The following is a 14,480-nucleotide window of genomic DNA, read 5'->3' as shown; positions in this document are numbered from 1 at the left end:
TACCCTGCGGGTTACAAAGGACTGGGTAGAAGTGCTGAGTGGATGTGGCTGGAGAATCTGGTTTTAGACATGTGGAGCCTGTCTGTAATTCATCAGCATTGCTTCTTCCACCCCAGGCATGAGCCAATGATAAAGAAAACTGGATGCCAGAGAAATGAGCTGGACACTCTGCATCTTGGAGAAAGCATGACAAAGCACTTCCCAGAGCCCATCCCTTAAGCAGGAGACTACTACTCATCTCTGAGATGCCTGTGAAGATGAGCTCCTCTCTTGCTTTGCAGCCTCTGGTCTGTGTTCCACTGGTGGGAGAAGGAGCCCCAGTGAGGCTGATCCAAGCACAATGCCCAGTTACCTGCTCCTCATTGTTTCTGGGCCTGGGGAATGGGTTCCTTAAGAAAGGGATTCAGCAAGTATGCATACTGCAAGGGCTGGATAGGCACTTTATAAGGAGGTAGGTCTCAGTTTTATTCTGCTAGAAAGGGAGAGCAAAGAAAGGAAGCCTGCCACCAGACCCTGTTGATGGTATGCTTGGAGTTCAAAGACAAACGGAGACTCTTGATCCTTGGTTCCAGCTTTCTAGAGAAGATCTGGAGGTGGAGTGCTGTGCTTCCCTGGTTCCAACACATGCTCAAAGACTGCTGCCCAGAGGACCTAGACAGGGGCTTCCAAAGTCTCTGCCATAGACTGGCCCTAAAGCCTGCATTGAGATTCCTAAAGCTGGTGGGCACTTCCTGGAATGAAGATCCTCTCGCACAGCAGTGAGCATAGGACATTGGCAGGCAGGAAGAAAGAAATGTATACTTGAGAACTCTCATTAACCAGAGGAGGGAGCTGAGCAATAAGTCTCAAAGAGGGACAGAATATAGAATTGCAACCAAAGCTGTCATCTTAGAATTAAAATGAAATGGAAAAAAAAATCCCCAGGACCTTTCACCCTTTTTGCCAGGCTCAAAGTGGGTAGGTAAGGAAGCTGGTGCTCAGGGCACCCAGTGTTGAGGAGATGCTAGATGCTCTGGGTGGACTTAATTATTCCTATGGCAGAGGATAACTCACTGGTGGCACTGTCTTGTTTTGACCTTTGAGAACATTGTCCTGTCTAGGCACAGACTACATGCAGGATAGCAAACACTTGCTATGACTTAGTACCCACAGAATCTCACTGAAATCCTCTCTCCAGGCTCATGGGAGCCCAATGGTGAAGTCCCTTGTTTATGGTCAAGTAACTGGCATGTGCAGAAAACTGACACATGTGAAGAAGTAACTCTACCATCCTTGTGTGTGTGTGTGTGTGTGTGTGTGTGTGTGTGTCCCCTGAGGCAGAGGTCAAGCTGCTTGGAGTGTTATTTGTTTTTGAGACCGGGTATCTCTATTTTACCCGGACTGGCCAGTAAGCCCCAACAAACCACCTGTCTCCACCTCCCCAGCGCTGGAATTACAAATTAGGGCTATCGCCCACCCAAGGCCTTTTTATGAGGATTCTGGGAACTGAACTCTGTTTTTTCAAACCTGTAAACATCTTAGTGGCCACCTCCCTAGCCACTTTTTTTTTTTTTTTATAAACACTTTATTGCACGTTTCAAAGATCTATTACTTTTTAAATTTCTTTTTTTTTTTGATTTTTAATATTTTTATTACATATTTTCCTCAATTACATTTCCAATGCTATCCCAAAAGTCCCCCATAGCGCCCCCCACTTCCCTACCCACCCATTCCCAGCCACTTTCAAAACAAGATCTTCTCTAAGAGACCTCTAGATCTAGGCGATCCTGGATTCTGTTGCTATGTTGGCTTACAAAAAGGGTTACGGGTTTGAAATCTAACAGCCTGAACGTAGAGTGGTGGCGACTCTGTCAAAGTCTCTTTTCCTGGCTGTCTGTCCCTTGGGGAGGCCACTGGATGCAAGCTGCGCTTCCATCACTAAGCCCTCGGAGGTCCGCAGCTTTCGTCCTAGGCTCCAGCGCCCTCACCTGGTGGCTGCGGCTTGTCCCGGCGGCGGCTCTCGGGCTCAGGTCTGCGGCTCCCGGAGCGGCCGCCAGAGCCCGCCCGGGTCCGGCCCCGCAGGCCGCCCACCGCGGTGAGTGGGAGGACGCTGCCCAGAGACAGGGGTGGGACAGAGGGGACGGGATGAGTGCGGGCGCCGGGGGCTCTGGTGGGGAGGAGTCAGGCCCGGAAGGCGACTATAAAAAGCGTCGGCTCGGGCTGGCAGCTCCGAGCTAGCTACTAAGCCAGTGAGCGCGCGGAGTGGAGCGAGGAGCGCCTTCTGCGCTGAGTGGCAGTGGTCTGGTGCTGCCGGAGCACTGTGCCGAGTGAGGTCGGAATCTGCACCCCACTTTCCGCCAGCTCCCGTCCCACTTGCTTACGCTCAGGAGCTCAACGCGTGGGATCAGATACTAGACTACGGGATGCTGCCCTCCAGATCCCCGAGGCGTGGCAGGGTCTCGGTCATCAACCTGAGGTAAGAGGACCGGCGCTAGGGCGCGAGGGCTGCTTGGGTTAAGCTATGGGGAGGAGAGAAGACCGGATCCCACATTCTCCCCTCTGTTAGGTAGAACGTTGCCCTCCATCAGTCTGATTGTCCAGCCTATTATTCTATGCTGTCTACCACTGTCTGTCTGTCTGTCTGTCTGTCTACCTGCCTGCCTGCCTGCCTACCCATGAATATATTGGTGGGCACACGCCCCCGCCACGGTCCTTCGTCTCTGAAATATTTACAAACCTCAGGTGTTGGGGACACCATCGTCCAGGAATGTATTCGACGGGAGGTGGATTTCTGTTTTGCTTAGCTTGTGCCCCTGTGAATGGCACCAGATGTTCACACAAACAACAGTGTCTCATCGAAGAGAGACGGCCCCTAGGCAGGTATCGCAAGGAGCCCGGTGCAGGGAACGCGCTTACCCTGTGGCTAATGGTGAGCTTCGCAAGACTGTACCTTGTCGCTACCACGTAGGCAAGGTCTCCTGGGTTCCCTAACCTGCCTCTGCCCTCCCAGTGATACGCTGGCACCGGGCTGGAGGAGATGATCTGATGTTAGACGACCTCGGTGGCCTCTGCTGTTATTTAAACAAACACTAAGCCTGGCAGCGCTGCAGGGACATTTGGTGGCCCCTAGCAACAGACAGCATCTGCAAGAAGGGTCTCGCTAGATTGACAGAAAAACCAAGGTCTCCATAAGCCACAAGACTGAGTTGTCCACGGTTCTCAAGCTCTCCGCTCTGGTTCGGTGACATCTCGGAATGAACCCCAGAGAATCCTTGTGCTCTTGACCAGAGCGTTGTGCCGGTGTTCCCCAAGACTGGACATTCTACCCGCCCCAGGTCTGAGGTTCTCAGTCCTGCTCCGAGCAGCCAACTCTGCTCACAGGTAAGACCTTCTCTTTAAAACCAAGCTTTTGATGTGAGAGCCACGGCTTGGCAGAAGCCTGTCCGGGAGACCGTGAGCCAGGGAATCATTTCCATCTCCGCGGTCTGGAGAGGGACCCTAAGGCGCGCCCGCGGGCGGGGAATAGGCTGCTCCGCGTGCCCAGGCTCGGCGCCACCATGGACAGCTCCCAGCTACTTCCGCCACTCGGGGCCTGTGGCCCTGAGTCTGGTGTGTTCAGGCACCTCCCTCACTGATTAAGGTGTTCAGACACTAGGAAGGTAGAGAGGGACTAACAGTCTTGGGGACCTAGGCATTTTTTCTGGAGGCACTAACCACTCAGGAGGGAGCCTACTTTGCCGGAGGCTGTGGTTTTTTACCAGGTCCCAGCAGAGCTTGCATCTTTTTCTGTGTAGCCCCTTGATGTCACTAGGGGCTTCCTTTATCCTTATGTGACAACATGGTGATTCCTCAGAGGTGAGACAGGTGTGAAACTTTTGTTATATGACCCAAACAATGAGGTAAAAGTATATATAATTAGATACAGAACTAAGCTGCTTTCAGTGCACAGTGTAAGGTCATTTTTGTAAAATTAAACAATGTAACAATATGATAATGAATCAATACTTTAGTTTCACAGTTTATGAGAGAATGGAGAAAAAAACACATTTAAAAGTTACAAAGGAAGTGTCTGAGTGGGTGTGTAAAGCAGCCATGCTCTTTCTGATCCTAACAGTGTCCTCTAAAGCTGGACTCTTGAGGAAGCTTCCAAAGGCTCCACGTAGCCCAGTAGCTGATGGATGGTTCAAACTGATTACCTGGGAACAGAGTGAGGGATTATGTCCTTCTTTTATTAAGAAATGATACAGGATGGGATCTTTTGTCAGTACTACCTACACTCAAATACAGAAATGTGTGTCCCTTTATTTTAAAAACTGCAAGAAATCAGGTCTTTTCTGCTTGTGACTGAAGCATACATATAGTAAATAGTTACAAAAGGAGAAAGGAAAGGAGAAAGGGAAAGAAAGAGAGAAACAGAGAGCTCTGTGACTTCAGAAAAGTCAATTTTGTTTCCTCCCCTGTAACTGGGGGCAAGCGGAATCTCTTGGTAAGTGGATGAAATCACCAGTATAAGGCAAAGCATTTAAGTCCAGTGCTGAGCACAGAGAACTCTGCTAAAATGATCCAGATTACAGGTGCATTTCCAAGTGCTGCACATTTTTCTGAAATGCTTACCTGCCCCGTGTCCCCTTTCTTAGCCCAGTAACTGGTTGGGAGTGGTTCTACCACCTTGTTATTTTCACATTGGTGAAAGTGCTGAAGGAAGAGACGTGGAAGGATTTTTATGAGAGACAAATCAGTTCACTGCTTCCCTACCTGCACAGCTTGGAGCAAATACTGTTTTTAAAAAGAAGTAGAAGTAAGTCAGTTTCAGCGCTTCGTTGTAGCCCTTTGATCTAGACCAGCGGTTCTCAACCCATGGGTTGTAAACCCTTTGGGGGGGGGGATGAGTCGTGACCATTTCACAGGGGTCACCTCAGGCTATAGGAAAGCACACATACTTACATTATGATTCTTAATGTAACAAAATTACAAAGTTAAGAAGTAGCAATGAAAATAATTTTATGGTTGGGGTCACAGCATAAGGGACTGTACCAAAGGGTGGCAGCATTCAAAAGGTTGAGAACCACTTAACTAGATAATCATTTCTTCCTGATTCTTTTTCCACATGATCTGGTGAGGAGTCTCATTGTCTTTCTGAGGCACAGCACCCTTGGGGTGCAGGTATGGAGGGTCTCCAAGACCTTGTTTCTAGATAGTTCTGGTTAGCTGCAGAGGAAAGACTTTGGTCTTAATCAGACATGGAGTGGTCATGTCGAACACTCTCTGTCATATTTGCGTTTTGCTTAGACGTGACAACCTGGTCAAAATTCTTAGCTCAGGATATTTTGACCCATACTGGAGTTAGAAATGCCCTTAGGTTCTGCATTTTGGAGTTCTAGCTGGTAGGAACCACTAGCCTATGCCACACCACAGAAATTTGGACACTGGACCCATAAGCACACAGCGTTGTAGATAGATCTTTCCCCACAAAGTGTACATGTGCATGTGTCTATTTCTGCCAGCTTCCAGTGCCGATGTGCTCAGATTTCCCTTCTTTCCTTCTCTTACTAGATCAGAGGATTCTTTGTTTCCTTCACTCGAAAGGGATAAAGTTCAGGTGCATCCCACAGATGCTGGGAGTCTCTCCGTGACTCTCCTCAACTGCTGATGTCCCTACAGCAGAAGCCTATTCCCACCTCATGCTGAAGTCTGGGCTGTCTTCTTTGTGCTAGAGTACAGTCTCCCTGTGGCTTCCAGGTAAGAAAATGACTGAACTACTGAACACTCGTGGGAAGTAAGGCCAGCGAGGGGAGGAAGCTGCATGGGTGGAAGGAAGGAGTTCAATGTTAGTTCTGAAGGGTTCTGACTGTGGTAGCCATGTCTGAGTTTCTGGGACAGACAGATCAGATGGCAAGAGTGGCTTTTGATGGGAAAGGCGACTCTAGTTATTCTCATTGGCTCCTTTGAAGCCTGAGACATAAGTGACCCCTTTTAGTCCCATACACTGTTGGCAGATCAGCACATCATGTGGATTAAGTGCACTTTACATTTTATCTGTAGTTCAGAAGACACCTGCTTGCATGGAGGTTGGCTTCCCATGGGGAACAAAGTTATGTTCGTGAGCTTCATTCACAAGATTCCCTAACTGTGACAGTCTGGGTGACATGTATCTTTGTGCATGGTGGTGAATACACACGTATTTGATCTGATCAGAGTAATGTGTTTGCTGATTTTCATCACTGCCAAGGCAGCTCCTGTTTCCTTTGAATGGGGACCACAAGGATCCTGCTCTCCTGACTCTCATTGGCTTGGCAGCTGTTGGGAGTGGGTACTGGGAAGTTCTCAGGGCCAAGTGTTTCTTTCTCTTGTTTTCTCAGCTGCTCAGCATGACCTGCCCCCACCCCCACCCCAAAGCTGTACTTGTTGGAACTTTGCAGATTTGGATAGGGTGGTGGCTGTCATGGTGACTTTTATTAGTCTCCTCACCTTGCTGTCTAGCCACTCCCTTGGGACCATCCTGGCCTCTCTGGCAGGTTTCTCAGTTTTCCCTTTATCTTCTATCTGCCCCAGTGCCAGGCTTTGTTCTAGCCTAGGTCTCTGGCAGGGAGGCTGCTTGCTGAGAAATATCATCAAATATACATTATACTGCTCCGTAGTCCCTCAGTGCCAGGAAACACACTTACCCACCCAGAGGGAGAGGAGTGCCTTCCTGCCCCTGTTATTTTCCAGGGCCTGTCCCCAGACTCTGCTTGGCTTCTCTAGGTTCTGCTTGGCTTCAGGAAGCTAATATGGCTCTCCCTTCCCAGACCTATAAGGGAGGGGTCCTTTGGAAGCTCAGGCGGGCTTTCTCTGCAAAGACTCTCACTCTGAGCAAGAAACACACACACTCTCTCTCTCTCTCTCTCTCTCTCTCTCTCTCTTTCTCTCTTTCTCTCTCCTAGACAGCAGGGCTCCTTGCCTTGGGAACTCACTAAGGCATTCACTTTGAGTCTTCTGCAAGGGCAATGAGACCACAGGGTTACCCACAAGTTTATAGTGTTTTAAACAACTACTTTGGAAAGCACTATGCATTTTTTCTCCATCTGTTGAGGAACTTAGCCGTCAGGCATTTTCTACTGCAGGGAAGTCATCACTAGAGGATGGTGCCTTTGCCATGCAAAACATCGATGGCAAACAGCTAGCTATCTATTCCGTTTCTAGGTAGTACAAGGGGACAGGAAGTCCTGCTTTGAGCTGAGGAGTTTGTGCCCTTGGCACTAGTCTTTATAGCTGCAGGAAATGGGGCTAAGGACATTATGGTGAACATGAAAGTGGGACTCAGACTTCCTTTCATATGGCTGCACTTCTCAGGAAAGATGGAGGCCACTGAAGCATCCCTTGGAGATTAGATAGAAGGTGATGGCAACTGTTATTCTGCTCCCCACCTGGACTGGCAGCCAGACCATGAGCAGGGTCCTTGGCTCTTCCCATCTTCTGCTTTCTTACATTGGAGGAGCATCCTGAGTTTGAGCATGTAAATAAGCTACAGGGAGGCTTGAGAAAGCATGATGAGCTGGCTCAACAGATGGGAGGTGGGCTTGGGAGGCTGCGTTTCTTGCAAGCTTGGGGGGGGTGACTTCTGATTCTCCCATTGACTTTCTGTGATTCCAACTAACTCACTTTGTTGTCATTTAAGTCAATTTCTGATGTCTCAAGTAGATGGACCCAAGCTGGCCCGTGACCTCTTAGTGACCTTATAAAGACCTTTTGAATTCCCGGAGATAATTATGGTCATTCCTAAGCTGTCTTATCAGCAGACTAAATATCTTGAACCCCCTTTCCCTGTCATAATAAATTTCCCCAAGCTCTCTGGACCCAGTTACTTTTAAGTGTAAGATTATTGTGTAAATGGCAATTTATCTTTGCCTGGCAGGAGCATTTGAATGCAATTTTGGTAGCATTAAGAGATCATTGGAGGAATTTCATCTAACTCTGGTCCCAGACAGTGCGAATGCGTGTTTACACTTAAACAATTTTTCTGGACTCTAAAGATTACATTTTTTTCTTAAAAAGTGAAAATGAAATTTAAAGCCCCAATTGTCTTCCTCAGTCCCTCATCCCTGCAAGGATGGGGTGGGTGGCCACAACAAATGCATTCTGGGAGCTGGAGATACAGGTGTGCTCTTGCAGTCTGCCATCCACCACCACAGTCAGAAGCTGGAAATAGAGAACTCTGTGATCATCTGAGTGGTGAGCCCTGGTTTAGCTTCTGGGAACGTAGAGTAGAAGACATGGTCCAAGATCTTGATCTAGAGGAAGGACAGCCATCAAAGCCTTCCGGGATCTTGCTCCAGAGAGTGAGGAGGACCACAAGAGATGGATCACAGGGTGAAGGTTAGGACCAACTGGGGGAACAGAGGAGTCATTGGCTCAGCTGGAGGTGAAGCCAGGAAGCTTCATGGAAATCTAGAAGGGCTAACAGCTCTCTCTCTCTCTCTCCCTTCCCACCCCCCCCCCCCCCCCCAGGGTTTCCCTGTGTAGCTCTGTTTGTCCTGGGACTTTCTCTCTGTAGACCAGCCTTCAAACTGAAAAATAGATCTACCTTTGCCTCCTGAGTTCTGGGATTAAAAGCATGCACCACTACCTGGCCTAATAGGCATTTTTAATGTAGGCAATGATGGGATTCTAAGAGGGAAGCTCAGAAACATTCCACATAGAAAGAAGGGCACAGAGAATGTTCCAGAAGCAATAACAGTCCTAAATGGCTCAGGTTTTGCATCTCTCAGGTGCATATCTGTCTCAGGGACACAGGACAGGCTCCCTGACATGCCCAGAGCTTGGACTATACCATGAAGAAGAACAAGCCTGCCAAATGGTGGTAGGTCTTGGGGCCTTCTGTCTTTTAGACAAGAGGTTTACAAAAGGACTTTGACTATAAAATGTTTTATTTCTATAAAATCTGACTAAATCCCATTCACAAACCAGATAAAAAGTCTCTGTGGGTAAGAGGGTAGCAGTGTTTGTCTTGAGGCCCATAGAGGTTCCAAACATCCTCTGGGTTCCCAGGGACACAGTTGAAAAGCTTTTGTCTGGGATTTTTTTGTTTTGCTCCAGGCAGCCATATTAATGGCATTATCTTAGTTTCGTTATAGTCTATCTTGCTGTGTCTTTTAAATATTTTGGTGTCTTGCTGTTTTTTTTTAAATGGTGTCTATATGTGTGTGTCATTAATTTTCAAAGAAATAAGACCAGAATTATTTTGTATGTGGTAGCCTAAAGAATACAGAGGAGAAGGCTTGCTATTGGCAAAGGCTCTCTGACAGAAAACTGCAGTTGAGCTCACCATGGGAGGAAGCAATACAGCTGTGAGCTATCTGCAAAAATAGGCTGTTTATTTTCAAACCTGTCAATCAGTATTAAGCCTCCTAAGACATTCATATGTTATAAAAGCTGGAAATAAAGAAAACTGGTTTATTTCCTGGATATAAATTGTTGACACATTCTACAGAAGACCTTGGGTCTCTTTTCATTAATGAAAGGTAGCCAAATTTGAATGCAAAGTGTTTTTGAAGGAGGAGTCTGGGAATGTGAGGCAAGGTGGATAGGTAGGTATGGTAGAGTTTTGATAGAGAGGAAGTTCAAGTTATGGTTCATATGAGCCTTCTACAAAACTCTCTCCTAAGGAAGAAACAGATATCCTGAGTAGGACTCCATTTGAATAGAGCCTGTCCATTCCTGATGAGTGGTCCCAATCACTGAAAGGGGACCTAGAAAGCTACTTCTGGGGCTAGTCTCTTCCAGAATAACCATCTGAATGATTGAAGATGGAAAAAGCAAGTCTTGTTTAGTCCAGAGAACTTAGAAAACACTTCCTTTAGAAGAGCCCCCTAGGTATTTGAGGAACCCTGGCAGAGGCACACAGCACACTGGTGTACAAGTTCCACCAGGCTAAGCATCTATGGTTCTCTGAGGTTCCCTCTGTCCTTTGGGCAGTTTCAGAGAAGGCTGCAGAATAAGGGCAATCAATGGCTCTGCTCTCTGGGGAGCATCTGGCTTTCATCCCACATTGCCACAGCAACTGGAACCCTGCACAAAGATTGGTTCCCAGAGCATGGTGTCTTGGTCTCTCCCTTCTTCCTAGGCTATTCCTTGAACTACACTCAGAGTAGGTCCTGCATTGCCCTAGTGTCTTGACAGAGGTATTCCCTGACTGAAGTTCTCTCAGCCACATGGAGACTAGCTGGGGACAAGTCTGAGCCATCGTAGACACAGGTGTAGAGGCTACTACTTTGCTATCATCAAACTTCACCTCTTCTTCCTCTGCTTTTCTGAGGGGCTGTGGTATCTGTAGGTAAGCCTTGAGGACACTGATGGGCTACCGAGGTAGGCCTGTGTGGTGCTTCTGTCCAACTTTTAGCTTAAGGCATTGCCTTCTTGCCTTTTAAAATAAAAAATTTTGTGTGTATGCATATGTGCATTGTGTGTGAATGTGCATGTACTTATTTGTGCATGCCTGTAGAGGCCAGAGGTCAACATCTTCCTCAGTTGTTTTTTTACCTAATTGTTTTGAGAAAAACCTCTCACTGAACCTGGAGCTTACAGATTCAACTGTGAGTTGGCCAGTGAACTTGTACTGGCCACTCCAGAGCTGGGATTATAGGCACAAGCCACTACTCCTGGGGAGCAAACTCAGGTCCCCATGCCTCCCTGCCCTGTCACCTGCCTCCTGTAGAAGACACTTGTCTTGCTATCTGGTAGGACACTTGTTCCTGGCTTGTCTCTATGCGGTGGGACACAGCTGTTCTTTCTCAAATGAACAGTAGAGATCCGCCCCCAGTGGAGTGTACAGAGAGCAAGCTTGAGTGGATTACTAAGAAATGCTTTTAAACAAGCTGGAGGTTTGTGACAAGCACATTTCAAAGCTGGGTGGCAGGCAATGAGTAATTTGCTCACGTGTTCATTTTCCAAAGGACTGGGTTAAAAAAAAAGAAGAAGAAGACCTCAGACACCATGGCTAAGTACTTTTCCTTTCCTTCCCTTGAAAAATCATGTTGTTTTCTGAGAAACTTAATCCATACATTTCAAATCTATTTCCATGTTACTCAGCAAAAATGTTGCATTTCTCTACTGTTGCTCAGCCCTGAGTGAGGTCACACATTCCTCTTTTGCTCCGACTCATGGACACGGTTCACAGCTGGGTGACTCTACAGCCATCCACTGCACACTAGGAAGCCTATAAACAAGAGGCAAAGGGGGAGAATAATCCACTGTGCTGACCCTATTCTTAGTTAGAATTTTGTTCCTTGATTCTTTGTGGAATGGAATGTTTTGACTAAATTTTTAAATGTTGGATTACAGTAGTATTTATATATTAAGGACTGGGCTTTCTGTTCCTTTTGATGCACACGTGTGTGTGTGTGTGTGTGTGTTGTGTGTATGTGTTGTGTGTGTGTGTCTCTCTCTGTATGATCTCTTTACATTATACCTAAGGTAAGTATTTTACTTGCTTCACCCTAGGCCAAAGTAGCTCAAGCAAGCCTGTGGGAATGCTGAGGGCACTTGTGATTCTGTTGAGATGTGAGACTCTTTGGGACTGGGGCATGAGAGGCACATGAAGCCAGTATAGACTCTGGAAATGAAGTTTCATATTCTCTTTCCCTTTGCTTGCCTGTATGTCTGTATTTTGTGTATATGAGTACACTGTAGCTGTACAGGTGGTTGTGAGCCTTCATGTGGTTGTTGGGAATTGAATTTAGTACCTCTGCTCACTTGGGTCAACCCTGCTTGCTCGGGCCCAAAGATTTATTTATTATTATACATAAGTACACTGTAGCTGTTTCTCTGAAAACAACATGACTTTTCTAGGGAAGGAAAGGAAAAGTACTTAGCCATGGTATCTGAGGTCTTCTTCTTCTTCTTCTTCTTCTTCTTCTTCTTCTTCTTCTTCTTCTTCTTCTTCTTCTTCTTCTTCTTCTTCTTCTTCTTCTTCTTCTTCTTCTTCTTCTCCAGTCCTTTGGAAAATGAGCCCAGGAAGAAGCTGATAGCTGATATGAGGGCCTTCTGCAGATTTTGTTACACTGCACTGTGCCTGTGACTTCTTCCTCTACTCACTTTCTCTAGGGTTGCATGCATCCCAGGCTGGCCTAGATCTCACTGTGTAGCTGAGGATAATTGATTTTTTTTATTCTCCTGCCTCTATCTCCTAAGTACTGAGATTTTAGGAGTATGACTGCAAACCCAGTTTATGTGGTGTTGGGGATGGAATCCAAGGTCCTGTGCATGCTGGGTAAACATTCCACTGATTGAGCTATGACCCTAGTCCATATCCCAGGGATTTCTGTAAAAGTGCTGATGCCATAAGAATCCTTCATTCTGTTCCAGGTAGAATGAAATCAGTTGAAGGGTTTGGGCTTCAAGATGCCCAGATTCATGGTTTCTTCTTACCAAAATGACTTTGCAAAAGCACAGAGGCCTGGCCATGTTGGCAGTGTATATTGGCATCATAGCTTCCAACAGCTTGCTGATGATGTTGACCACATAATTGTGGGTTGTTCATGTGTTGGGGCTTTTCAGGTGGCTGAGGAAGACCTTACATATGATTCAGATTTTAAAATCATAGGGTATGGTTTGTACAAATGGCAGTGTTGCCAACATCTGGAATTTTCTGAGGATGACCATGTGATGAAAGTCTTTTTTCCTTTAAACATAGCCATATACAGTTGCTTTAAATAAGAAGCTATTCTTGACATAGAGACAGAGGTGATGGTTCTTTCAAATCTTGCTTTGCAAGCATAAACTTGAGTCCATGCTCTGCAGAGGTTGCCTGAGGACACTGGTATCTGGGGGACAGAAAGGGGAGAGTCATAATTTGAACAGTGTGCATACATCTCTCACACTATTTGTTGACCATTCTGGAGACTGTGGCCCAGGGGGTTGTGGTTTCTTTTAGCTGGAGGTGATTTCTCTCTCATTATCAATAATGTGATCAATGACCCTTTCCCCCATTCAGAGACAGAATCCCTACCTGGTGCAAAGCAGAGACTTGTGTTCTATTTATTGCCAATGGCTAACATGTAGTAGGAACACACATGGTTCTTGTTAGGTTTCACTGGCTGTCCAAATATCTAGAAATGTGCTCAAGCCTGGACTAAAGGAGGATTCCTGGTGGTTAGAGAAAAGCTAGCACTCCTCAGGAGCTCACGAAACTAGTTCCCAGCTGTCAAAAGGGGTCATTAGCCTTATCTCTGTTAGAAGGGACATATGGCTATGGCTGCATATCAAAGCCCCCACATCAGTGTCCTGGCCCTTCCCTTCTCCCAACTACTCGCCCTTCTTTTAACCTGCTATTCCCTACTATTCAGATACTTTCTTTTATTCTCTCCCCCCACCTCTGCCTTTATTCTCTATCTCTTGCTTTATCGGTCTCTCCACTATTCTTTGCCACTCTCCTGTTTCCTTAGCTCCTGCCATGTCAAGTCTTCTGGCCATATTCATTCTGCTGCTCTGTTCTCTCTAACATCTACAATATAAGCCTTAACCATATCATGCAGTAGTCATGTCATGTATGTCACATCATAAGTTTCTTTACTGCATGCCCCCATACTCTCTTTTTACTTTTCACTTTGGAACAGTGTCTCACTAAGTTACCCAGTCTGGCCTTCAACTAACTTCATAGACCCAGCAGGCCTGTAACTGCCAATCTTCCTGCCTCTCTGCCTCTTGAGTGCCTGGGATTTCAGGCTTGGGCTACCAGGTCTGGTGGTGATAGTTCTTCAATATTTTGCTCTGGGAGTGGGACAAAGCTAGAGACTGCTAGTCACCTTCTGAGATGTCTGTGATCCTGTGGACCTCTGGTCATCTCCATCATTTAAATTACTACCTGGAATTTATTGAGCACTTACAAAGTTTAGATCCAGGTGAAACACTTTATATGCACCACCATATTTCATCTACCTGGCAACTGTGACAAACCTTTGTCCCATTCTGCAGACAGAGGGGACCTAGTGAGGTGACATGATTTACTCAAGATCACCTACTTAAAGGTGGCAGAGTTGAAAACCGGTACCTGGGTTGCATGACCTAAAAGGCGTTGCCCTTGATAATGACAGCTGTTGCTTGGCTCTTGAGCTTTGGCAAAATGTGTTTAGGGGACGGTTATCCTTCTCAGTAGAGCAAGTGGAAAGGAATTGTAACCCCAACGCAGTCACTGTTAAGTGTGGATCTTTTCCAACACCGGAGATTAAGAATATCTTCATTGTCTCTCCACAATGGCGAAGTTCACAGCTTAGCTGGAGAGATAGACAGACAGCCCTCTTACAATCTGGGCTGTAATAGGGTGTGAACAAAGCAATATGGGGTGCCACCGCAGAAGCAGCACAAACAGCTCTTCAGGCACGGCTTAGGCTGCAGGCAATCCTGGATGAACTGATCAAGTCTTAAAGGAGAGCACGGTTTGCAGGCCAGAAAAGACAGGGTCAGGGAGAAGCAAGAGTTTTGGCCACAGAGTTAGAAAATGGGTGTTTAGAAGGGGTCTATAAGTT

The 14,480-nt window shown here is 46.7% G+C and overlaps 1 protein-coding gene across 1 annotated transcript in view; it reads left to right on the top strand.

The window, feature by feature from the left end:
• Window positions 1-2,216: 2,216 nt before the first annotated feature.
• Window positions 2,217-14,480, top strand: part of Cemip (cell migration inducing hyaluronidase 1) — a 150,569-nt gene continuing 138,305 nt past the window's right edge. The window contains exon 1 of the mRNA XM_021166755.2: window positions 2,217-2,455. Within this exon, the coding sequence (XP_021022414.1) occupies window positions 2,403-2,455 (53 nt within the window). The 5' untranslated portion in view covers window positions 2,217-2,402. The remainder of the gene's footprint in view (window positions 2,456-14,480) is intronic.

The sequence above is a fragment of the Mus caroli genome, chromosome 7, assembly GCF_900094665.2.
Source record: "Mus caroli chromosome 7, CAROLI_EIJ_v1.1, whole genome shotgun sequence".
NCBI classification, from domain to species: Eukaryota; Metazoa; Chordata; class Mammalia; order Rodentia; family Muridae; genus Mus; species Mus caroli.
The sequence above is the reverse complement of the archived record's forward strand: the minus strand, read 5'-3'. Positions and strand labels throughout refer to the sequence as shown.